This window comes from Podarcis bocagei (genome assembly GCF_964188305.1).
Source record: "Podarcis bocagei genome assembly, chromosome: 1".
Classification (NCBI taxonomy): Eukaryota; Metazoa; Chordata; class Lepidosauria; order Squamata; family Lacertidae; genus Podarcis; species Podarcis bocagei.
Genome location: NC_138125.1, coordinates 48,440,221 through 48,466,330, shown reverse-complemented (window position 1 = coordinate 48,466,330; position 26,110 = coordinate 48,440,221). Strand labels below are relative to the sequence as shown.

Genomic DNA, 26,110 nt, shown 5'->3' with positions numbered 1-26,110 from the left:
CGCCTCCTCAGATTTTCTCGTTGCCCCTGAGTTCTGGAGCGCCCATTTCTCCTGGCGGCGGTGAATGAGTTCGTGTTCGGGGAGTGAGCTGAGCTGATCCTCGCGCCCCCCCCCCTCGCCTCCCCTCCCGCGTGCGAAGCCAGAAGCTCCTTCCGGGTTAGCCAGCATTGCCCCCTTCGCAATCCTCGCCCCAACATAACACGACGCGGGAGGCGGCAGCAGCCAGACACGCGGCGCGCACGGGGAGGAGCAGCAGCAGCAGGAGGAGCGGCGGCGGCGGCGGCGTCTCCCTCCTGGCCGCGGGAGGATGGGAGCGAGCAGCCGAGCCCAGCCGAGAGGTGGCACCACCAGCCGCAGCCAGACGGGAGGCTGTGGCGCCGCCTGAGTGTCCGGGCGGGCAGGCAGGGCGAAAGGCGGCGGCGAGGAGCGAGGCAGCGGCGGGCATGGAGCGGCAGTACTCCGGCGCGGTCGGGAAGCCCAGCGCGGGCAGCCGGACGGCCCCGGACGGCGCGCGGGGCGCAGGGCCGTCGTCGTCGGTGGGCGCCCTGCAGCGCGGGGGCAGCCAGAGCGCCGAGCCGGACGAGCTGATCCGCAGGGCTCTGGATTTCAAGAGCCAAGGCGCGCAGTGCTACAAGGAGAAGAAATTCCGCGAGGCCATCGGCAAGTACCACCGCGCGCTGCTGGAGCTCAAGGGGCTGCTGCTGGCCCAGGAGGAGGACGACGACGTCGGGGACGGAGACGACGCCGCCGCGCCCTCGTCCTCCTCATCCGGCGGCGGCGGCGGCTTGGGCAGAAGCCTCACGGGCGAGCAGAGCCAGCTGCTGGAGAGCATCGAGATCGACTGTTACAACAGCTTGGCAGGTCAGCAAAGGGGCTCTTTCCTTCCCTCTGGCGGGAGATCACTCGAGGGGGGCGCGCCGTTCCGCTGCTCTCGCCCCGACGGCACCTGGAAATAAACTTTGCCCGGAGAGCAGAGCGTGAGGGGCGCCGGGGAACGAGGGAGGGATCATGGGGAAATGTGCCCAGTCTAGCCCCCTGCTTGCAAGGTCGATTGGAAAGCGCCGCGCCGACGACAGGTGCCGTTTCCCTCCCACCCCATGGCCGGAATTCCGGACTTGGGTGCAGATGGAGGCCGCCCTCCGGTTTCCCCAGGGTCAGGAGAGGCCGCCTCTCCAAGGCATTTCAGGAGCCCCCCCCCTCCAGCGAGGCAGCAGATTAAACGCTCCTGGCTCAGGATGGCAGGCGGCTCTCTCAGGTCTCCGTTGCATGTTGCCTCCTAGTCTTATTTATTAGAAAGAGCCAGCAGGCGATAGAACTACTGCCAGGAGCCCCAATATCTAATGCTCGAGTGTGCAAACGTGCAGGTCAATACACCAGGGAACTTTCTCAAAGTAAAATAATCATGGAGGTAGGACTCTGCCCCAGAAGGTTGCCATTTATATTTTAGCATTAGAAAGGAGGAGGAAATGTCTGTCTTGTGGCATCTTAAAGACCACATTTTTCTCCTGGCATAGGCTTTCATGGACAAGAGCCAGCTTTGTCAAGGGAAAGCCTAGCTCAGCAGTAGAGCATCTGCTTTCCATGCCTCGAGTCGCAGGTTCAATCCCCGGCATTGCCAGGTAGGGATGAGAGAAACCCTGGGGAGCATCTGCCAGTCAGTGTGGACAATACTGAGCTAGATGGCCGAATGATTTGACTCCGTGTAAGGCAGTATCCTGTCAGATGCATGATGTGTTGTCCCTAGTTGACAGATAGAAATAGGTATCTGTTGACTGTGAGTAACACTTCATGCATCTGCCAAAGCGGGCCCTGCTCCAGGAAAGCTGAAGCCACAATAAATCTGTCAGGGCCCCTCCAGACGGGTGTTTTTCTGCAACATGTCATCGAGGCAATAACAGGGCATTTGTGGTGGATTTATACCCGGCTGTCCACACATCATTCTGCTTTATTAATCGCTCTGCGATGCTTCCCAAATGATACTGCATTATTGCCTTCCGGGGGTGCGCTCTTGAGCACAGACCTGCAAAAGCAGAGCAAAAACAGCCCTGGAACAGGGGGGTTGGGTATGAAGAGTCACAGGATTTTGTCAGGAAGTTACAGGACGTTCCCTGGCTGGATGATATGAAAAGTCACAGGATTTCATCAGGAAGTGACAGGACATTCCCTGTCTGGAAACGAAGTAGTCTGTCTACCCCAAAACTCTTGCCGGTGTTGGCAGGATTGAAAATGGGATTGCATATAAATGTCCTTATACCATCTTTTACAAATAACCATAAGATGTGCAATAAGGGGGACACCAGGAGAGGTCCTTCATCTTTAAGGTCTGCGGGTTCTTTCTGCTGTTTTTCATTGCAGCCAAATAACACAGCTCGGTGTAGGTCCCGTGACAGCAGATCTCTCTCTCTCTCTCTCTCTCTCTCTCTCTCTCTCTCTCTCTCTCTCTCTCTCACACACACACACACACACACACACGGAGAGGAGGGAGCACAACAGCAGTGATGTGTGTTTGGAGAGAGTAGGGAAGCAACAGCAAAGTTCTTAGGTCATGGTGTATAATTTGTGTTAGGAGACCAAGAGGATAAGCCAGTGGCTCCACTAAAGAAGAGATAAATTGGAAGAAATCCAGTGGTGGCGGGAGGAATATTTCCCTAACTGTGTGGTGAAGAGAGGGGGACAGGAACAGAGGGGCAGCATCCAGCAGATCTCTCTTGGAAGTTGGAGCAGTCAACAAAACAAGCAAAGCCAACTATGGTGCCTAGCAATGTTCTAACTCTTAAAACCCGCCATGCAGTGGGGTTAACGTCTCTGTTCTTTATGTCTTTCAAGAGCTGTGTAAATAGGAACCTGCAGTTCTGATGTCGGGGGACTTGAAAGTGCTTTCCGTCCTCCGAGCTAATACACCAGCTTTTTCCGCCTGCCTGTTTCCTGCAATTGTTTTTACCATGGCTTCAGTTCAGTCATTTGGTATGAGGAGTGTTGCAGGAGCGGAGTACTTGTCTGTCCTAGGATCAGTCACCATCACATATGTCGGGTGTTTTTGATTTAATTGTAGATATCGAATAGGTCAGTTAAATTTTAATTTGGGCCAGCTGTGGGGAACCAACAGGAACTTGTGGCCAAGCCTGGATGTGCAACTTACAAACAGTTGTATTCTGTTCCTGCAGTATTTACTCCAACCAAAACTGACTTCAGCTGTGTGTGTGTGTGTGTGTGTGTGTGTGTGAGAGAGAGAGAGAGAGAGAGAGAGAGAGAGAGAGAGAGAGAGATGATACAGTGGGGATCATATGCAAGTTTCTTTCTTGTCCTTCCCTCTTTCTCAAGCTTTTGAATACACATTTTATTAACTATATGCTATGAATATATAAGAAGCCTAAAGCACTTTGGTGTAGAGAAGAGTGTGACAGCCCCATGAAAAGGATGGCAGTTGTTCTATACTGGCAGATTTGTTTCTGTGCTTTTTGTAAGGCATGCAATTATTAATAACAAAAAATGTTGACTGTGACCTACGAGATGGCAAAGACTGGCCAATCCAGTCTTTGCACTTTGGAAACACTTTGAGTAGGGCAAAGACAAATGGAAAACCCTGTCAAGAGAGGGTCAGCTGAACGAGAGAGCTCTGGCCTGCTCCCGTGAGCTATGATGGCTGAGAGTGGCTCCAAAGGTCTGGCAATGAGATTCCTACCTTGGGACGACAAGGCAGCTGATTGCTTTGTTGTGCTGGCAGAGCTATCCAGCCCTGCTCGGTGCAGCAGCATCCTTTGCACTGCTGGGTGCCAATTCTCCTTCTCCAGCTCTTAGGAAGAAACAGTGGCCAGTGGGTTGCTCTGACATGGGTGGGGAAAGGAGCAGGGCACAGTAGCCTTTTTGTGCCCACAGGAGCTCTGGAAAAGGGTTCAATTTCTCATAGAAAAGGATCTTTCTATGAATTGCACTTTGCACTCACAGAACAGAGGCATGAGAAACCAAGAATTCAGAAAGCTCTCTTGCTCCTCTCCTGCCTACCTTTTGCATGTTTCTCAGGTCTGCTGGATCTCCATACACCTAGGAACCGTTTAACATGTGCCTGTAAATCAGTTGATGCTCACTGCCGAACATGTGAATTGCCTCCTTTGAGAAGGTTGGTATTTTAATGTTGTCAGAGGCAATGCAAGGTCTCTTTATGGTGTTTGATCTGCAGTAGCTTTTTCTTGCATTCAACCTCTCCTGGGATGTTGCAGTCAAGGAACGATAAACATATATGTGTGAACTCCCCCTGAAGCTATAAGGCTGAAACTCTTTCACTTGCAAGTCAAAGCAGCAATTAGCTTCTCTCAAAACACATTTGATGATTTTGTGAAATGTCGTCCCTTCTTTTCATCCAACATGCAATTTTTCCTTTTGCTGTAGTGGAACATTTTGGAGAGAGAACATCAAATGACTTTGGGTTGTCCTCACCCCACCCCCACCCCAATTCATTCTTGTATATGTATAAATGCTGCAACATTGCTATCCTTATCCAAGGCTAATTCTTCCTCTTTTGTGAAAAGAAGCAACACTACACACATTGATTTGTTTCCCTCTCCTATTGCACTTTGTGCTTGCATGGTACTATATACATTATCAGGGCTGCGGCATTAATAATTCAGCAAATGCTGAAGTGCTCCCTAGTTTTGAAAAATAGATATTGTTAACTGGAAAACATCTGCATGATCGTCAGTACAGAGATGCCAATCAAACAGATCTGAAATGGCTTTGGGTGACGTTTTGGCAGTGCTGGTAGCCTTTCCGCTGAGCCTGCAAGTTCTCTTGCTGAAAATGTCTACCCGGGTGCTCGGAACTGTTTTGCATCACAATAGCGGCGTATGATACGACGTGCTTTTTCTAATTCCTTGTACGGCTTTGTTATTGTTCCTTCCACATTTTACTACAACAGAGGGGCGAGCGCATTTCTTGCACTTTCTCTCGATGTTCCCACAGGGCTTTTTGCCTTGGAGTGGCAAGGATGCCCACTGACAGTTACCAGCCCATTGTTTTGTGTACCATGCAAGTGAGACAAGTTTGTGTGCCGTCCTTTCCGAATGAATCCCGCAGTAGTACACACTGCTGTAGATCAGGTGTACAGGTCTGTGTAGACCTACATGATTTCCTAAGGGTCAGAATGCTTTCAGAATGGCATAAAAGATGCCTTTTGCTCTGACCTGCTTTGTCCTATCCAGGGCAACTCCATTGATCCATCTCCTCCTATTTCTGACATCTTAGTACACCTGCCTGCCATGGCTCCTCTGAATGCACCCAGCTTCCCTTCTGCATAGCTTGACATCCCAAGTCACCTTGCCATGTCAGTGCAAGACAACCGGCCTGTTAGAGGACAGCATAATTAACCTTAGCAGCAAGGACAGTCTCATCCACAAATCACTGAAATACAGATACGCATTGACACTAATGGGACTAAATTAGCTGACATCCAAACAACCTGGCATAGTTTATTGGTGGGTCAAGCCAACAGGGTTTCCCTGGCGACCGTTCCATACCTTATAAAAAATTGACTGTAACGCGTGATCTCCTGCCCCTCCGATGTCTCCAGCTACAAAAGGGAGCACAGCTGTAGTGACTTCAGCGCAGTGTTTCAAGTCGGGGGGTGTCACAGTGTATTTGAAGGATGCTTGGCATATCAAAATGGAATGCCCATCGCCAAACAAAACAGGGCAGGCTAAAATCTTCATCACTAGAAGCCTATTTTGTGTATGTGTGTGGCAGAGTTGATGTACCAGAAGAAGGGATAATGTGTGAGGAGGTGGCTGCTATGGCTAAAGATGCTTCTTAGGATGCATTCCCATCTACCCATCCTTGGAGCAGGTGACACTGCAGACACACACAGTTCATTAAAAAGGATGAGGGGAGCAGAAGGTATGTGGAACTCTTTAGGCTGGCAGAAGCAGGCACCCATTTTCTCCTGCTGCTTTTCCGCTGTGAGTGCCTGCCTGCAGATCTGGGGTGCGTGGGGACTTCAGCAAGATGCTCTCAGTGGTGCCCCCTCCATCAGTAGGCCTGCCTCCTCACTGCTCTCACCACTGCCTGTTTGTTGATTGTCCTAGGAAGTGAAGTTCCTTGGCTACACCTGTATTGCTCTTAAAGACGCTTGACTATGTTCTTCTGAACAAGTTGCCCATTTGATCTGCTAAATAGAGTACGTGGACCTGGGAGAGAACAGGATTCAAAGCCCAAGCTAGTTTACTGATCACTATCACCACATAAGCAAGGCAGCTGCTTCCGGAAACGGTTAGGGCAGGTCCTACGAAACCTAAAAAATCCCTCCTTCAAAACTAAATCCCATCATGTCGGCATATGATTACAAGGCAAACAGAGCTCCAAGCAACCATTTGGTTATGACTCATTGCCTGTCTGTGACTTTGAGCAAGGGAAGGACTTGACCTTCTTTTGCCTCTGTCAGAATGAAACCACAAACAACAGGGGGAAGGGGCGGGAACGATGTCTTGATGTTGCCACAAAACTGAGATTAGCTGGGTCAGTAGGTTAGATTCTAATGGCGCTCTCCCAGTCAGTAACAAATAACCAAATAACGGCTCAAGTGAATAATTGCTCATTTCCACCGTTTTGCTTGCTCTTTTTATCCATTATTGAATCACAGGTGACCCTTCCATCTATTTCTGTTCTTGAGCTGTCCTTAACCTCTTGTTGGCGGTATTGAAGGCACACTGTTCACCATTTGCTGCTTTCCATCTCTTGCCTACCTTGCTTCTGATGTGGAAAGTATTATCTCCTGTAAACATATCAGAACAATAAACATTGATGAAGCGGAAAACAAGAGAGGGGAGTTTCAGAGGAGTTCCCTCGCATGTTAATAGCAGGCATAAAAGGACCGACATTGCACAAACAAGCGTTTTGCTGGGCCTGCTGGCTGCATCTTCCTCTAAGCATATCTTCAGTGAACACGAGAGGGGCCTTAGGCATGTATGAATGGATCTGCCTAAGAATATTAAGAAGAGTCCTGCAGGATTAGGCCTGTGTCCCATCTGGTCCAGCCTCTTGTTCTCATAGCAGCCAACCAGATGCCTATGCGAGGCTGGCAAGCTGGGCATGAGCACAATGGCTCTCTCCCCAACTGTGATTGCCAGCAGCTGGTATTCGGAGGCATGCTGCCTCGGACAGTAGAGATAAACTCCAGATTGTCCTAGGTTATCTACTTACATCTACATGTGCACATTCATGTATGCATAGGGTCCCTTCTTACAGTTGCTGAATGTATGACTGGCAGGTGAGGTCTGGTTGGTGGGTGTGGCAGGGGCAGGGGCAGGGCTAGGCTGCTCTGCAATCCCCTCCTGAGTGGTTTTCATGCAGGGATGGAGTGTGTGATCATCCTTAGGGACTGTCCATGGTCTGTATACATCCGTAAAATGGGACTATTGCTGATCCTAATATTCTCCCGCTCCCCATTATAAGACTCTTTGGGAATGAATAAGGTAAGGACATTTTGTTGCATTTCCTGAACTTAGCAGTTACTAGCAGCTTTTCCGTTAGCACCAAAGTTTGTTTAGGTACTGTATCTTTTAAATATCTTAACTGTATTTTTAGAATACTTAACAGTTTTAACTCTTTTTCATTATTTTAACTGTTTTTAATTATGAATTTTAAATTCTTGTAACCGGTCCTGAGACCTATTGGTGAAAGGTGAGTAGTAGTAGTAGTAATATCCAAAGGGAAATTAGAATCCACTATATCTCTTATCACTTTTATTACAGCTTTTTTAAAAAAATGGTACCGTTATTCCACAAGCACCATGTGATATTTTGATGATTCAAAAGCATCTGAACTGGCTGCCTATATGCTGAACCCAATTCATGGTGTTAATGCTATTCTATAAAGCCCTAAATGATTTAGGACAAAGATACCACTCCCTATACCAGACTGCCTGGTGGTGTTGCTACACCAGCTTTGGTTTCAAATGGATTCTTGTGCTTTGGACTTTGGAGGTCTTGTCCTCTGGGTAGCCTAGAACCTCCATACACGCTGCCCAGGCTTGTACCCAGAGGAGGTCACTTTGGGGCTGCTAATGCAGCTGTTTGACTTCACCCCCAGAGGCGCACTCCATTGTCTATCGAGACAGATGGATGCCAGCAACAACATGTTCTGGGATCATTCATTGTATCAAGTGTGGGCTAGAAATACAAATCAATCAATTATCAGTAAATAAAATACCTTCCATGCAGAAACATGACCTTAGGGCTAAAACCAACCCTGACTTGGCAGAACCCAATAGCACATTCATTTGTCCATTTCCCAATGCTCAGAGAAATGCAAGAGCCCAAAGGGAGAAAAGAACAAAGATGTTTATTGTGCATATTAAGTACAGAGTTGTGAATCAACAGCTTTGGGTTTTATTTCTGATTCACAGGCTTTGTGATCTTGAGCTGGCACTATCAAAAGGAGATAATGAAGCTTACTTACTATCTCAGTGGGGGGGTTTTGCAAGGTTTAATTAATTAATTACACCCATTCCAATTTTCATCTTAATTAACAGAATAAATGTTTCTTTTTTTTTAATCTAAAGAGTTTGAAGAGGGCCATTAGGCACCGTGGCTGAAGGTGCTGCTTGTGTTTAACTGCAAAGGCTTACGGTTATGGTTAGCATTAGCATTATGGTTAGATTAGCATTCAACAATCAGAAGACCAAAATTAGCAACTTTGGGATTTAAATATATTCTCTGATTGTCCTCTCAAATGGAGGATGGGATGGGGAGTAACCAATACAGAATGATGGGCTGCCTTCACAGCCTATTGAAATCGGGGAGGTGTGCAATAAATTGGCATGTTATGTAGGTGCCCAGAGGAAAGATGATGGCAGCTCTGGTCCTGCTGTGCTTACCTAGAGCTAAGCTATGGTTTGGTTCAGCATGTCATCCAAACCAAGACTCACAATCTGTCATCTAGACAAAGCACAAGTGGTAAGCCAAGAATAAACATTGGCTTAAGCGCATGGCTTCATTAGAGCTACACGGACTGTAACATTATGGTTTGGCTCAGCATTATGTTCAGACATAATGCTGAGCCAAACCATAGCTTAGCTCCAGGTAGTGTACATTGGGGAAGGAGCAAAGTGGCAGCCATTTTCCCTTTGGGCACCTGCAGGTCTGCTGCTTCACCCTCAGCCACGGTTTGGCTCAGCATTATGTCTGAACCAAGCCTATGAGTATGGGTCAGGGACTTGTGTTCTCCCTTTGGATTCAGTATCACAGTCTCCAAGGGCAAATGGTTCTTGGTGTGTTCTTTCTCTTTTGTAGCAACTGTAGCTCAAATCCAAGGCTGCTCTGTCCTTTAACAATTGAACCGTTCAAGTTGGTTTTGTGTGAGTATCCTCTAGGGAAGTCAGAGTAACACAGCAACACCACGCCAGCCATCCTGGAGCCTTGTGGATAAGCATCCTTTGTATGTGTAAACAAACCAGTCCTACCCATTGTGGCATTAAAGGATTTCAGTCCACTTGGCATGAAGGCTAGGAACTATTCTGTTCCTAGGACTAGTCATTTTTAACAGATACTATGGACACATTAACCCTGAAGCTTTACACCAACGTGCCATACTAGTCACAATCCCGTGCTCTCCCAGAAGCAAAGTTCAAAGCACAAGAATCCATTGGATACCAAAGCTAATGTAGCAACACCCCCAGCTGCTCCCACAAAGGTCATTCCTTTGACCCTCACCCATCCTCATGATTTTTGCTGATGATGCTCCCATGGTACCAGTGGCATCGCATGAGGGGAGCCAGAGGGGCGGTGGCCCCAAGCACATTTCAGGGACGCATTTTACTCCTCGCCAGCCATACGCTGTGCTGCGCCTCTGCCTGCCCATGGCCCTTGGTGGGTGCAACAACCACTACCACCCCACACTGCTTTGCGAGGGCTGCATGAGGAGGATGCAACAGGGAAGTCCCTAACTCACCAAGAGTTTGAAACCCATCAGCTACCCTCACCTGGTTTAGCTGGCCTGTCAAAGCCATTTCCAGGGTGTGACTGCTGAGTGCAGAGTGGACAAACTACCCCAGAAAGGAGCTGCTGGGTGACCTTGGGTCACACTTATCTGAAGTCTCTCAGCCCCACTCACCCCACAGAGTGTTTGTTGTGGGGGAGGAAGGGAAAGGAGAATGTTAGCCGTTTTGAGACTCCTTCAGGTAGTGATAAAACGGGATATCAAACCAAAACTCTTCTTTTTCTTCTTCTTCCTAACACCTCACACACCCCATACCTTTAAGGCACTAAAATCCTAAACGCATTACATGGAAGTGAGAACCATCAAAACCAGACTTTCTGTGGCTATATCTGCCACTTGGCTGTCCATTTCTTTTGCAAACAACAGCAATGTGGTCAGCCACTTACTAGAGAGGTTCATTCAGACAGAGCATACAAAATAGCCAGAGAACCATGACTGGACTGCTTCAGGGAGCCTCGGTGAGCCTCTGAGGCATCATGAGTTTTGTCCTGTCTTTTTCTGTCATGGTTGTTGTAAGGCAGGTAATGAAGCTCTCAGCTTCTCCATAGGGTTCAGTCAGCAAAGACATTCACAAGAGACTAGCATCCCTTAGGGATAATACGATCATCTGCTGCAGTAAAAACAACAGTGTATTCTGGCACCTTGGAGATGATCACAGTATTATGGCATAAATGGACAAGACTAGAGCCTGTTTGTCAGGTGTGTGAAATGTGTATGTGTACACCAGCCGGAGCAGGGAATGAGATTTCAAAACAAGTGAACATAGATCTTGAAATCAGAGCGGTCAAATTACACTCCAATGGTTTTCTTTAAATAGTCTCACAGTTGGTTCCAAGAGAAAGAAGGAGGAAAGGACAGAACGATGCAAGGGATCTTTCTGGGAAAGAGCAGCAAGGAAGGAAAAGAAAGGGGTTCTTCAGCCAGTCTTCTGGTGCTTCCAGGCAGGAACTTAGTTTGTAAATAGGTCACTGAGATATTGCAAATGGGAAATTGTCAACAGGTGGTTTTTTTTAAAAAGCTTGCTTGGTTTCCTCCAGATAAGGAAGCTCTTTTTTGGTGGGGAGGAATAGGGGCTGGTATTTTGATGCCAACAACATTGCATGGATGCTGCCCAAAAACCTGCATGCATGATGAGAACATGAGAAGAGCCTGCTGGATGAGGCCAGTGTCCCATCTAGTCCAGCATCCTGTTTTCACAGTGGCCAGCCAGATGCCTGTGGGGAACCTGCAAGCAGGATCTGTGCACCAGAGCACTCTCCCCTCCTGTGGCTCCCAGACATTGGTATTCTGCTGTGGAGGCAGAGCTTCGCCATTGTGAGCCCCAATCCCCCAGTCCACACCCACCTAAGAGTCTGCTTCCTGACAGGCCTTGCAAAAGGAGGAAAAGTAAGCCAGGAAATGAAAAGGAAGAGCCTCAGCAGGCTCTACAAGATGAATATTGATTCCGAAAGATAAAAGCGAGGGCAGAGATGATTGGGGTAATTAAAAAACACACACAACAGGAACAGAGATGAAGAAACTCCCCGGGGCATTTAACCTGCTTAATCAACAGTAACAAAAAAAACTGAAAAATCCACAACCAGAATCAAAAGGAACAGTAGAAACTGGTCAGAAAGCAGAGGAGGTTGGTTGGATGGGTGGGTGGGGAGCGGGGGGGGGGATATTCATCAAAGCAACATAAGCTGGTTAATACAGAGAACTGGGTCTTGCCTCTACTGAGTTCCTATTATTTATATGGTTTCAGCTTTTTTAACAATGTGAGCAGTACCCGAACAAAGTAAGGCTAAAAGTCACAGTGAAACTGCAACCTGCAGAAACCCTGGAGAAGGCACTGTGTGCATGTGATGAAAGATGAAAGATGAAAGCTTCCTCTAAGCTGGGTAGCCTTTGAAGTTGCATCCAAGCCCATGCTTTTCCTATGCCATACTTTCTTTCCTTGAACTTGCTTTCTCATTTGCCTTTCCATAAGCCTGGGCTGAATGGAATGGACTTGACTGACCTTTTAAATGAATCTCACCACAAATCACCTGTTTGCTTCAATTGACAAATGGTTCTCATTAAGACTTACTTTAGTCAAGTTTTCATGATTCTGGAGCCTCTCGGAGGACAAAGTAGGGCAAATGGCATAAAGCGGACAACCCAGGGCCTGACCTGCGACATGCAGTGGTCCAGTTGCACCCAGAGGCAGTCCCATAGTTGTCACAGTGGCAAAGAAACCCTCATCTATCCTAGACAAGGAGGCCTCGCAAGGATGCTGGTGTCCCTTACTACCAGCAGAGTCAGGGTCCTCAAAACTGAGCCTGAAACAGCTTTTGTCAACTTAGGTTTTCCTTCTACCAGCCATGATGGCTCTGTTTTACCTCCACTGCCAGAGACATGATGCCTCTGAATACCAGTTGCTGTGACTCACAGGTGGAAAGGATGCTCAGGTCCAGCCTGCAAGCATCTTGTAACGGGCATCTGGTTGGCCACTGTGAAAACTGTGATGCTTGGCTATTGGCCATTGGCCGGATCCAGCAGGCTCTTCTTATGTGTTTCTGTTGGGTGGTGGGGTGGTTGATGCACTAGCTGAATCCCTGTTCTGTCTCCCAGATCCAGAACTGGGCACAAGGAGACAACATAGGTCACCTTTCCCCATGCAAAAGCTGATGGTGGAGATTCATCCCTGCACTGTCCGCTGTCTCCCACACTCTTTCCCTAGGCTGCTGCAGACATGAGAACTCAATGGGAGACAGCAGAGATAAAGTAGGTTTTTCTCCTGCTTCATCCAACCATATCTTAGTAAAGCATGCCAGGCTGGTGGCTTCAACCCATCACTGACCTATCTTTGCACATCAGACGCTATAGCCTCAAAAGCCTTTATCTCCCAGAAATCCCACGATTGCAGGGAAATTCAGAATTTAGGGTCCCAGCTACCTTAGTATTAATTTCCGTTCCCTGGCCTGTAGTTTTATTTATTCAGGACATTTCGGGATATCTATGCCACCCCTTTACCAAAAGGCCGCAGGGTGGTTTGCAAATTTAAAATGCTATAAATGCACCAGCTCCTTCCCCATTCCGAGCCTGTTCTTCCAAACACATCTCTCAGCAGAGAAGAAACAGTTGAAAACATTCCACCCTGTTGTTGCTGTTGCCTCCACCCACCCCATACCCCCAAATTGCTAAGTCTACCTTTGGGCCCCTGAATCTTGCCTGGTGCAGCACAAATCGATTCTGGCTAGATTTTCAGGCTCACACACATTCTGCTGCACTTAGTGCCACATTGTATGAACACTGAAGGGCATAGCTAACATAATTTTAATAAACTAATAGGAAACTTAAATGAATCAGCTGCTAGTTGGAAAGTGGCACTTAGTTTTTTTAATTTTCCCATTTACCACAGTACGTCTGCCAAGCAGTAGTATAGCCAACGGATCTAATTAATGCCAAACACGATCAAGGAGGCTGTAAGTAGCATGTCATTTGTGAGGCGGTTGAAAAACCCTCTTTGTTTGCAAGCTGATAGCAATGGGAAACCTCTTAAAGAGATGTGCTTTGGAGTCCTTAGTAATATGGACAGCTATGCAAAGGATCTTTTTAAGGAATGCTGACAGCACTGGGTCAATGTGGGAAAGGATGCCTATAGGATTAACTCAGGGGTGAGGAACCTCAGACCTTGGGGGCCTCATGTGGCCTTCAGGGCCTTATCAGTGTGGCCCCTGGGACTCTTCCTAAGCCATGCTCCCTTCCAAACTACACCTTCCACCGGATCTGCTCTACATTCTCTTTGACTGTTTTTGCTTGGCTGGAATGGGTCCTTGTTTGCTTCTTGCTTGCCTGGATAGAGAAGGGTGTGTGTTTGTGTGTGTGTGTGATTTATGTGTGACTGGAATGTAGCCTACCCTGTAAAGGTTAAAAGTCACGTCCATTGCACCACTCACTTTTACCTCTGGCCCTTCCAGCCCCTGGCATCTGGCCCCTGAAAGGTTCCCCATGGCAGAATAAAGCACCTCAAGCTGGGAAAGATTCCCTAGCTATGGCTGAAGTGTGATACAGCTATCAGATGAACACTGGGAGCTGCCTTATGCTAAAGTCAGACCATTGAGACATGTAGCCCAGCCCTCTTGACTCTCAGTTGCATTTCCAAAAAGTAGCCTTCCTGCTTGGGCCTCTCACACCCAAAATCAGAATGGTGATGTGGGATCAATAAGCTTGGCCTGTCTCCTTTCTAACACTGAAGCCCAGTCTCTCTCCATCGGAACTGGCAAATCCTCACCAGTGAAGATCTGACAGAGTTGCTAGGCAGGGGTAGGTCTGCCAGATGTCGTTGGGCTACAGCTCCCATCATCCTCTACTGGCTTGATGGGATTTGTAGTTTAGCAACATCTGGAAGGCTGAAGGTCTTTGCTGTAAGGGAAGGGGTGTAGCTCAGTGGCAGAGCATGTCATTTGCATGCAAACACTCACAGGTTCAACCCCAGCCATCTCCAGGTAGGACTGGAGAAAACTGTTGTCTGAAACCCTGGACAGCTGCTGTCCATGAGCTGCGGGTGAGGGACCTGTGGCCCCTGCAGATGTTGTTGGGACTCTAACTCCCCTCAGCCCCAGCCAGGATGGCCAGTGGCAGGGGTGGTGGGAGTTGCCTCCCAGCCACATCTGGAGGCCACCAGGTTCTGCATCCTAAATGTTGACAACCCTGAGCTCAATGGACTGATGTCTTCACTTGGTGCAAAGCAAGTTCCCTGTTAGATAATTAACGCTGAACATGTTGATGCCCGGAGCACTGCCTTTCTTCACCTTTCACACTTTGTATAAGTTTGCTTTCTCCGGACCCTTCTGAGACTATCCCATGCTGAGGGATTGCTCTCCAGTGCTGTTGGACGGGCCTCTTGGATACCTCAAGGGCAGCTGCTGCCAAGGCTGTACCTGTTATTCAACACATAAATATAGAACAGCAGTCGCCAAGCTGTCAAGGGCTCTAGCATGAAATTCACACTTTAAACGCAAAAGTGTTGAGAGAGGGAGGGGGAGAGGAAGCCTAGGCAGATCATTTCAAGCTCTGTTAGAAGTGGGGACAGGAAATCAGCATTTGACAAGCAGGAGAGAATAGTAGTGAATAAAAGAAGCATTTTGCACATCATTTTTGAGGCTGCACCGCAGCATAGTTTGCTATGGAAATCTGCTGTGTGTCCCCTTCTCTGATGACAGCCACCATTTTACAGGTTTACATCTCGCCACAACCACCACAGGGATACAGTCTGTAAAGCTCATTTCTCTGAGATGTAACTAGTCCAGACAGCTGCTTCCTGCCCTGCTGGCTTCATGATTGGCTGCACTGAACTGGAAGCGAAGGACACACGACGAGCAGGAGAAGAGAGGGTTAAAGCTGCATGGGAAGCTTGCAAAACAATTCCTTGGCAGTCCTTGTCGGGAATCCCAGGCGGCAAGGGTGCTCTTGCCCTCATGGGCTTCCTGCGAGCAGGTGGTTGGCCACGACAGGAACAGGATGCTGGACTAGATGGGCCATTGGCCTGATCCTGCAGGCCCTGATGTTCTTCATTTGGACTGTGTCACCCCTGCTGGTCCCCTGCTCTGCACAGTCTTCTGCTGCTTGGATCAGCTCAGGGGCCAAACGAAGGCAGGACCTTTAAATATGCACTTGCAATGCAATGCAGCCTGCTCTAGCACTGAACCGCAGCCCCACCAATGAGTCCTGCCCACAAAGCCTGAAAACAGCCTCCTGCTATGCAATTGCCACTTTGTGTACGCAGTGGGTTTGCTTCTTCAGCAGTTGTTAAGTAGCTCTTAGTGACTCAGAGGCTGAGCTGGGAGTGCCCAGGAGAAATCTTGTCTCTCCCATGAACTCTTAGGCAATTCAGTCCGCTCCTCATTTGCAATATGGGGGGATGTTATATACTGACCCGGCAACTTGGATAAAGGATACTAAGATAATGTATGAGAAAAGCTTTACTTTAACGTGATATGTAGTAGTATTATTAGAGGGGTATAGAGAGTTGGGTGAGTCTGCAGGTGCAGTCCATGAATAAGACCTGCCCAAAGCAAACTTTGACCAATGAACAAATTTTGGGTTCCTATCCTCATCCTTTTAGATGAGGAAGCAGTATTGCTAGTGCATGTGTTATGTCGTCCTTTTAATTCGCTCTAGTCATAACTCACAACATCAAAAGAGAAATCACAAGAGTGAGAAAGATTAGGAATAATGTGTATCTTTGTACTCAGTAACCTATTATGTTCAGGTTTTTTTTTTAAAGTCCTCCCTTTGTTTTGATCTGCTTTGAAACTGCTGGTCACAATTCACTGCCCACATTCACTTTTCCTTTGCTAATTCAAAGCCACCTACCTGTTTTTCTAATGTTTGCTTCTTAGCCCACAGAGAATCCCTGCCTCTTTTACAAGGAAAACAACACCTACCAATGTATGTTTACTGAAATATCTAATAATAGGCCATTTCTCTTGAGATTAAGGACTGACAAACTGGATTTGATGCTCAGGCTAAATGGCCATGCCATTTCCTGAGTCATCAGCATCACCTCTCGCTCGCTGTTTCCCCAGCAGTGGCGAAGAAGGGGAAAGAGCAGCTCTCTAAACAGCCTCACGTTGTCATTCATTTCCTCTTCTCTCATAGCCTGCCTCCTTCAAGCTGAGCTGGTGAATTACGAGAGAGTCAAGGAATATTGCCTGAAAGTACTGAAGAAGGAAGGAGAGAACTTCAAGGCACTCTATCGGTCAGGCGTAGCGTTCTACCACCTGGGAGACTACAACAAGGCACTTTACTACTTGAAAGAAGCAAGGTCCCGACAGCCAACAGGTACTGGTGGTGAGGAGGAACCACTGTCAGGTTGCACCTGAATTTGTGCTCTCTTCTGCTCCTTTCACATTTGTCATCCACAGAGAGCACACACAAAAGCCAGGAGGAGGTATTAAACTTGGGATGGAGTTGCCACTTCAATGTGATGCCTTCTCCTCCCTCTCCCCGTTTACCCGTGTCATAACATCATCGCATGCCACATTTCCCTGCACCATTTCAGCAACGAATGATGATAGAAGCAGGGAAACACATAACATAATGGTGCCTCCGCACAGATAGGCTATGATGGATAGGCCTCCTGTGCTGATTCAAGAGACAGCTGGGAGCACTCACAATTCACAAAGGGAATTGCTAGCAGGAAGGGCTTTCACCTGCCTCATGGAGCACTTTCTCCAAAGCTGATCCTCAGAAACAGAAACCCAACTCTAACCCATCCAGCTCTGAGAGGCATCAGCTCCGAAGCCTCAAATAGAGGGTCTTTCCCAGCCCTGGTACCGGAGGAATTTAAAAGTAAGGCTTGCGAGGAATGGACCTGGGAACTTCATTTATGCATGTCATGGGGACCATGAAGCTGTGGCACATGTTTTAAAAATAATTGGCTTTCTGCCAGAATAAATCCTCTCCACACCAAGGATAGTACATGCATCGGCCCTTGCTGCATTACAGGCACATCACCTAAATACTGCTGGCAGAGTCCATTTTGGTAATAATAATAATAATAATTTATTTATACCCCGCCCACCTGGCTGGCTTTCCCAACCACTCTGGGCAGCTCCCAACAGAATATTAAAAACACGACAAAACATTAAACATTAAAAAACTTCCCTAAACAGGGCTGCCTTCAGATGTCTTCTAAAAGTCAGATAGTTGTTTCTTTCCTTGACATCTGATGGGAGGGCGTTCCACAGGGACCTCTTTTGGACAGAGGTGCTGAGCCACCTTCATGATGCCACCTCCACCAGTTATCAGCGCAATCAAAACAGCCACCAGCAAGCATCTGACTGGCAAATGACTGAAGCAGGGGTGGGATCTGCTCATAAGGACCCATGGATTGGGACTCTAATATCCAGATGGGTTGAGGTCAAGGTCTCTACTTTAGTCAAAGAAATGCAAGATGCATGGTGTTCCGTTTTCCACAAGACATGCAACAAATTTAGGCTCGTTCTGTCCTCTTAATATCCCATGTGAAGCATTTTGTTTCCATCTGTCGTGTTTGGGCAGCATTCTGCCTGAAGCGGTTTCCATTTGGCTTGAGCAGCTGCACACCCTATACATACTCAGCCAGTGTGTTTATACACCCTTTCAACTAGCCTGGCTAGATTAGAGGCTACCATCCCTCCTCTGCCTTTCAGTTAGTTCTAGGAAATGCCTCGTGAAGATGACTACTAATGAGAGGAGGGAATTGAATTACGCTCAATTCTTCTTCTTGAGGTCCACGTAAAGTTCAGATACAGGTCAGTTTTTCCAGCCATTGTACATTGCATCAGAATTATAACCCCTCTACACATCTCTGTTTCCCTTTTATGGCATACAATCTGCTTTTATTCATTTATATAATAGATGTTTGTTTACTTTTTTTAAAATAAGTTGCCTCTAAACCACATTTTTTGAGAAGAATGTTTAAAGACTAGAGTGAGTTCCTGTTTATGTAAAGAGAGAAAGAGAACTGATCTGAAACTGCCAACAAACCATGGTGGTCCACCTCTTTGTTTTCAGAAAAACCAGGACCAGTTGCCACAGGTTAGCCACCCTTAATTTAGGTGCTCCGTTGACCTCAAGGCTTTTATTTAGCTTCCATTATTGCTGTGAGTTTGCCCTGGGAGCTGTCCCTGGTCCTGCCCTGCTTGACCCAACTTTAGCTATTTGGGTCCTGGATATCTGGCTACAGGGATGCCTCCCGTCCTCCAGCCCTTGTTCAGTTGCCCCTCATGGCTTTGCCAGAGGAAGTGTCTCCTGGATCTCTGCATTTTGAGGGGAGAGTGGTGCAGCCAAGAAGAACTGAGACAGCTCTTTTTTAGAAAAATAAAAAGGCTGGAGTGGTGCTATAAGAAACTTGGAGCACTTTCAACAGTAATGTGTTATATAAATGTTTATTATGACTCTAACTACCATTCTAGCCTTCCTTGCCCCCAGTTTTTCTGTCTGTGAAATGGTGGCATTTATTTCTCTTTAGCTTTTTGTGAGGCCTCACGCTTGAAGTATCCCAAGAGTGTGCTGTCTGAGTATATCTATTTAATAAGGATGCATTAGGACAAGCCGGTGGAAAATTACTTCCCCGAACAAAAGAATTTCTTAAATGGCCAGCAGGAGTTTGCTTCACAGAAGGCTCCTCTGTTCTGAAAGCCTGCTGGTGGTGAAGCAAATCTCTTAAAGCTATTTATTTTCCTGCCAAAGGCTTACAGAGCTGAAAACTAACCTGCCCAAATTGCTTTTCTCCCTGCCCTTTAACCTCAACCCACAAAACAAGCTGAGAGGGATCTGAGGTAATTCTGCAGTTCCCTCATTAAACAAGGCAATCTGAAGGAGGACAGCAGGCCATTAAAAAGTTGTGGTAGCTTCTCATACTCCTGATATGAGCTAGGCTGTTGGTACAGCTGAAACTTTTGACTCTTCTTCTTCTGCAAGGATCTCCCTGTCTAGAGAGCCTCAGCATACCTAACAAGAAACTAATTTCTGGCAATTTCTTCTCTGGAAAGGTAGGCAGAGGCTGGCTCCAACCATCAGTCCTACATTTACAGAAAAGAGGAAAGGCCTCCTCTTTATGTTGCTCCCACCATCCCTGACCACCAGCCAGGCAGATGGGACTTGGGATCCAAGAACCTATGGGAGAAGGGCAGAATAGAGGATATTATTACTAGAACTGTGATGGTGATAATGTCTTCTTCTTACTCCTCTTCTTCTTGTCGCCGACAGAGTACAAGGCACTTTTCAACATACCAGAGGATCGGGTCCCTGCCTCAGGGAGTTAACAGTTCAAAATTTGACATATGGGAAAGAACAGAGGGAAGGGGAGGAATGGGCAAACAAGGGAGTCATATGCAGCTATTTCAGTGGCGTGTGCTTAGCCTTAGTTACAGGCTGGGTCGCAGAAGTTCATGAAAACTAGGAGGTTGTACCAAAAGCTTCACAAAAAAGGTGGTATGGAGGAGGAACTGAAGGAACTAAGAGATGTTGCATCATGCAGGTATTCAAGGAGGCAGTATCAAGCATGTGGGACAGCAACAGAGAAAGGGTGGAACTATTGTCAGTTTAGCAATGTACTGTTTACTTGCATTCTTTATTTCCCAAGTATGTCAGCTCCTTTAGAATATAAGACCTGCAGACCAAAGGCACATCTAGTCTAGCACCCTCTTCGCAGAGCGGTCAGACAGATATCCCAGGGAAACCCACAAGTGGGACAGGAGCATAGAAGCAACTCTCCCCACTGGTGTTTCTCCAATAACTGGTGTTCAGAAACATGTTGGAGATAGTACACAACCCTAAAGACTAGCAGCCATTGGTAGCCTTATCATGAAGAAATCTGTCTATCACTTTCAAAGCTGTCCCAAGTCGGTGGCCATCACAAAATATTGTAGCAGTGATGTGGGCTGTGACCACTTTGCCGTACTTGCAGTCATGCTTGGTGCCTTTGCAGTACACATTCCCAGACCAACAAACACTCTTGTGGGTGCCCCAGCACACACATAAAAAATGTAGCATTGCAAGACATTAACCAAATGGAAAAGAGGTAAGGGATGTTAAGTTGCAGTATTATCAACTCCAACTGAATGCAAAGCCATTCGTACTCAACTCCTAAGAAGAGAAGAGGGCCTATTATCAATGGAAATGTTTGCAAAAAGATCTTGGATCAAAATTTCAGCGAAGAGTTTCTTTTCGCGGGGATCTGGGCTTGCAGGTGGCTGGGGAAGGACTAGGCCCTGCAGCATCTTCCAGACTTTGCTTCTGAGAATATAAGTGGTTTGTTTGTTTTTTTTAAAAGTCTGAGATTCTGTGCTAAGACTTGCCTGAGAGACTTTTAGCCTGAGAGTGTCTTCTGGCATGTTAACTTGCTTCTATTCTGCCCCTAGCTCTTGAAAACAGAATGTCTTTGATAAATTATCTACGTGGATGGATATGTGCTGTGGTGGGTCACTGCTTCTCTTTTTTGTGGTGCTGATGGTCTCCAATTGGCACATTACTGGGCTGAACCTTCATCTATTCCCCCTTCTCCCTCCACTTTTAGTTATCTGGTTGCTGCAAGCTTCAGCATGTGTGATTTCCTAGCATGCCTAGGCAATTAATGCTCACTATGTTCACTTGGCATGCATTCAAGATGTAAATGTATGTCATGAGGAAATTTACAGAGGATAAGAGAGGAAGCTACATTCATTACTTTGGTTCCATTTGGGGGTTAAGATCCATTAGGAGTATAATGACTTACATTGTAGTTCCACGTATTTGAAATTTTCAGCAAGGAGTCAAATCCGGTTTTCTTTCCTTAATATGAAGGGTGCTGAAGGGATCTGATTAGCCACAAAGCTAGTAAAACATGCACAGATTTTCCTAATTGCCCATGATGTTATTTATTTTGATGCTGCTGTTCCATCCAAGGACTCTCAAAAGTGGTGTGCAGATAATTAAAACAATAAAATTTGAAAACAGCAATACAAAAATAGGAAACGGTACCAACAGCAATACCCACATTAAAACAAAAACAAAAGAACTGGGACACTTAAGATAGGAAAAAGATGTACTCAATATGTGCACAAGTCTTTTTGGCTACAACTTCTTCAGCCCCTGTTGTATCAAGTTGGCAAAGACTGCACTATTGGCCCAACAAATGATACCTCTTATCTGTTTGAACTGAGGATATAGCATTTAAACCGAGAAAATAGCTCCAAAGATCCAGCTGACAAGATGATGGTGGTCACCAAGGGAGGCTAGGAGAGAATTAGATAGACAGACCATAGAATCGTAGAATTGTAGAGTTCGAAGGGACCCCAAGGGTCATCTAGGAATCCTGCCCTGAGTGAGCCCAAACTGCCAACTTTCTGGTTAACATTGACCCATATTGCCACTCTTCTCAGGCTACACCTCAGTACCAGTAGACAGAGGGAGATGGTGCATTAAAGAGAAACAACAGTGAAGTCCTGAAATATATACAGTCATACCTTGGTTGTCGAATACCTTAGTTGTCAAACAAATTGGCTCACAAACAATCGAAACCTGAAAGTAAATATTCCAGTTTTTGAACTTTTTTTGAAAGCTGAATGTCTAATGCAGCTTCCGATTGGCTGCAGATCAGAAGCTGCACTTTGGTTTCCGAACGTTTTGGAAGTCGAATGGACTTCCGGAACAGATCCCGTTCGACTTCCGAGGTACAACTGTACTGAGACTGGAAAGGGCATCAGATGTTTTTTAAAGGTGATTTTAAGGGATCCCTGGGTACAGTTCTTTGATCATGCAGTATTGTCACTTCAGACTGCAAAATGTCACGGGCGCTCACCCTGAGTGCAGGTGGAGAATCAGATTTCTTGTTCTCTTCTGTCTCCCCCCCAAGGTTAGCTGCTAGGATCTCAGTTTTCATATTTCTTAGACAATGAATCTGTGCGCACTTGACTTCAGTAATTAAAACCACCCTTCCTGTATGCATGATCACGTTACAGGGCACAGTTTGCCGGGAACACTGCAAGGTTGCAGCATCATCTGCATAGTATCATAACTTCCTGAGCATTTGACATTTACCTAGCAAGATGGGTGGGGGGAAATTGAGAAGGGAGATGAAGAAGGGCATGGGTAGAGGAAAAGAAAAGATATGCAACAGAGGCCACAATTCCAAACAGTTCCAGAGACAGAGAAAGCAATTTTGCCCTATTCTCTGAAGCAAGTACTAGAACCCAAGAACCCTGTTAGGCTGTCAAGTCTAAAAGTCCACCAAGAATCCTGTTTCCAACAGTTAATCAGACAGAAGCTTCCAGAAGGCCCGCAAGCAAGGTGCAAAGGCAGCACCCCTCTTGTACCCAGAGGCATAGCCTGACCATGGCTAGGAGGCATTTGATAGTGCATTTTGGTGTTGCATTTGAAGTGCAAGGATTCATCATGACAGTGCCCTCCAAGATGTGCCCCAAGCGAAATCTAAAAATTCAGGCAGTCGCATTAATCCATGCTTACACACAATGCGGCCCACAAAAAAAACAGTACATAGCATAATGATCAGTTTATTAGGCTCACTATGACTGCACCTTGTGTCTCAGAAGCAGGTGCAAGAAGACAGGGGCTATTGTGCGCAGGACCTGCTTGTGGGCATCTCGTTGGCCACTGTGAAGACAAGTTACTGACCTTTGCTCTTATTCAGTGCTATTTTTCTAGAAAAAGAGGTGCCAGAACTCTCCAGGAATGCCTCCCTTGTTCTCTTAATAACAGCAATGGTGCTCACCTGAGAGGTGCTGGAAAGAAGTTCCATCGAGTTCCGGCTGAAAAAAAGCCCTGCTTTTATCCAGCAGGTGTCTTCTTAAGTTCTAGCGTGCACAGCGACCTGAGAGTAAGGCTGACTGAACTCAGCAGTGCTTACTTCTGACTGCATAAGTTCAACTTGTTAAACAGAGTGAGCTTTAACAAAAGACCTTCAGCCAGCTGAAATCCAACCTTGAGCTTTTAATTAGAAATGAAAATGATTGCACAAAGAAGTGTTCGAATTTAAACTGCTAGCTCAAGGTAGGAAAGGAAAAGAGGCACCTAGCTTTTTCTCGATGATCTCCCTCTTCTCTGGCTCCCTCTGTGCTAACCTGTCAGATGCAAACGTTTTCACTTCACACAGCAAAGAGGGCCCATCAATTATCCTGGCTCTCTGGCAGGTGACATCATTGCTCCTGCTCTGGAAAAAGTCCCAGAGTTGTGCTCCTGTGTGTGTGTGTGTGTCCCCTCCCCACTGCTCTGCACCAGTGCCTCTCAGGCTGTAGTTGCTTTTCTGACATGTTCACCTGGAGTCACTTAGCAAAGTCTAGCATGTCCAAGAAACAGAACCAGGCGGGGTTATGCAGATGAAGGGGTGGGGTTATGTTGATTGGAATGGACTCACTTCTCAGCGGCTCTATGGGACAAAGCAAATAATCTGGAGGACAGAGCCTGCCACATGTCTGCCATGGTGTTGCTAGTGATCCCTGCAGCATGTAGACCAGCCTTCGCCAACCTGATGGCCTCCCGATGTCTCAATCATGCATATTTCACACTTAACAACTATGGTCTAACACAGGCATAGGCAACCTCGGCCCTCCAGATGTTTTGGGACTACATTCCCATCATCCCTGACCACTGGTCCTGTTAGCTAGGGATCATGGGAGTTGTAGTCCCAAAACATCTGGAGGGCTGAGGTTGCCTATGCCTGGTCTAACATGACTGGTGGCTGTGCTAAGCTGGTGTCTTTTGACCCTCTTCCCCCTGCAGATACCAACGTTGTGCGGTACATCCAGTTGACAGAGATGAAGCTGAGCAGATGTTCCCAGAGGGAAAAAGAAGCTTTGTGAGAAGGCGTTGGACTGCATGAGAGGATGTTTCCTCCCCTGAACGCCCCTCAGGCGGACTTTTCCTCTCTCATGGCTCCACCTTAGCTGACAGTCTCTTCCCACCAACTTCCTGCTTTACTTTTGATCCCAGCTGGAGTGGGGTGGGTTGGGGTTGCTCATTGGTATTCGAAAGAAGAGACTCAAAATCCCAGTTCTGGCTTTGGCTGCTTGACGGCACAAATCGAAGCCCTCAAAGCACAATCGATACAGCCAATGGCCTTCCGGGACTTCTATCCAAAGGTTCAAAGGGAGCAATGGAAGGCCATCTCCTCCACCTTGTGCTTTTACCATTCGCTGCTGCTGTCACACTCACCAGCAAACAGAAGGATCATCAGCCTTTCTTCTCAAATCCAGAGGCAACAAGGAGGGCTGAGAGTCTGCAGCCGCCTCACAAGAACCAGACCCCCATTGGGCAGCTTTCTACACCTGCAGATTTTTAAGTTGCAGCAAGAAGCGGCCTCCCATCCCACAGAGGCTTATTTGGCAATACATTCTGATGAAAGCACACTGGGGAGAAATGTACTTTAAGCAAGTACTTTATAGAGTCCAAAAACTGGGTGGGGCTTTAGGGACATGGAAGAACCTGAAACAGAATGTGAAAGGACACTGTATTGTTTGGGGAATGGAACTGTGGAATGGTTAACTAATATCAAATACATGTTGTTTAACAGGCAGCAACCCCATATATTATAATAATAATATTTTTCGGAAGGTGCACCTGGTCCCTTTGACCTAAAGAGGCAGCATGACCATGTAACTAGTCTCAGCTCAGACAGTGCAAACTGGAGCACCAAATTATGATTTTGCCATCATCTCGATAACCACCTGTGGGCAAGTCACTTACCCTTTCTGTGCCTCAGTTTCTCCATCTGTACAGTGGGGACTATAATGCCTCCCTACCTCACAGGGGGTGTTGTGAGGATTTGTTTAGTTGATGTTTGTACAGTGCTAAATATTATTATTGGTACGCTGGACTGAGTCTGCAATCCTTCCATCTCGTATTAGTGCCTCTCTGAATCGTCTCTCTTTCATTTGTACGGGGAATGCTGATGCCAGGAAATGGTTATGCAGTGAAGACACCTTAATCCAAAGAGCCAAACAGGAGGGATGGAGCAGGAAGACTTGTTTCAAGCCTCCCCTCCAAATCCCTCTCGTGGCCTAAGCCATTATTATTATTATTTATTAAAATTCTATATCACCCTTCATCCAAGGACTACAGGTCAGTTTACACTATTAAGTGCACGTGCTTTTTAGGCTCACTTATTTCATTGGGAAACTAAACATTTTCTGAATGTTCTCTCTCATAGAAATCAGCTTTAAAAATGTAGCTCTTCACTCAGAGGCACATTTATTATTGCCGAGTGGAATGCTGTTGTGTGTCATAATCACCCAGCTCTCAGACATTTTCTGCAGTGTGAATGGTAGAAACACACTTCTCTTCCTTGTAGCACTTCGTCATTTAAAAAAATGCTTTTGGGGGCACAGCCCAGCACTCTTACACAGCTCCCTGTGGAGCAGCAGACGGAAACCTATCGTTCTAAGTGTTAATAACGGTCCTGTTTTATGGGCAAGAGTCCCTGTCACATCTTACCATGCAAGTACCTTCTCACAGGTATACCAGGCTTTACATCCAACGCTATGAAATTGGCCTAAACAGTACTTATAGGCTGCAGGCCAGTCAAAATCCTCATGCTGTCTTTGCATCCTGATGATGAAACAGTATTTTGTAGGTCATGTTTTTCAGTCTTCTGTAAGCTGTGGGCTATTTATTTTTCTTG

At 46.8% G+C, this 26,110-nt stretch overlaps 2 protein-coding genes across 7 annotated transcripts in view; one reads left to right on the top strand and one right to left on the bottom strand.

The window, feature by feature from the left end:
• MAP3K9 (mitogen-activated protein kinase kinase kinase 9) overlaps window positions 1-26,110 on the bottom strand; it is a 101,854-nt gene that overhangs the window by 7,207 nt on the left and 68,537 nt on the right. For 2 of the 6 annotated variants that reach the window (XM_081185920.1, XM_081185916.1), the window contains exon 12: window positions 6,737-6,760. The exons of the other annotated variants lie outside the window; for them this stretch is intronic. In XM_081185920.1, coding sequence (XP_081042046.1) covers window positions 6,754-6,760 — 7 coding nt within the window. In that variant the 3' untranslated portion in view covers window positions 6,737-6,753. Of the gene's footprint in view, window positions 1-6,736; window positions 6,761-26,110 lie in introns of those variants that run through there. 6 annotated transcript variants of the gene reach the window in all.
• TTC9 (tetratricopeptide repeat domain 9) lies at window positions 429-25,304 on the top strand. The gene is made up of 3 exons (XM_081186481.1): window positions 429-861; window positions 16,609-16,791; window positions 24,214-25,304. Exons 1-3 carry the CDS (start codon window positions 444-446, stop codon window positions 24,291-24,293), a joined length of 681 nt encoding a protein of 226 aa, XP_081042607.1. The 5' UTR covers window positions 429-443; the 3' UTR covers window positions 24,294-25,304.

Bases quoted from the DNA above. Each gene is read 5' to 3' on its own strand.
- TTC9 (XM_081186481.1), top strand. From the start codon at position 444: ATGGAGCGGCAGTACTCCGGCGCGGTCGGGAAGCCCAGCGCGGGCAGC. The intron at 862-16,608 runs GTCAGCAAAGGG...CTTCTCTCATAG, and splicing joins CTGTTACAACAGCTTGGCAG to CCTGCCTCCTTCAAGCTGAG. The intron at 16,792-24,213 runs GTACTGGTGGTG...TTCCCCCTGCAG, and splicing joins AAGGTCCCGACAGCCAACAG to ATACCAACGTTGTGCGGTAC.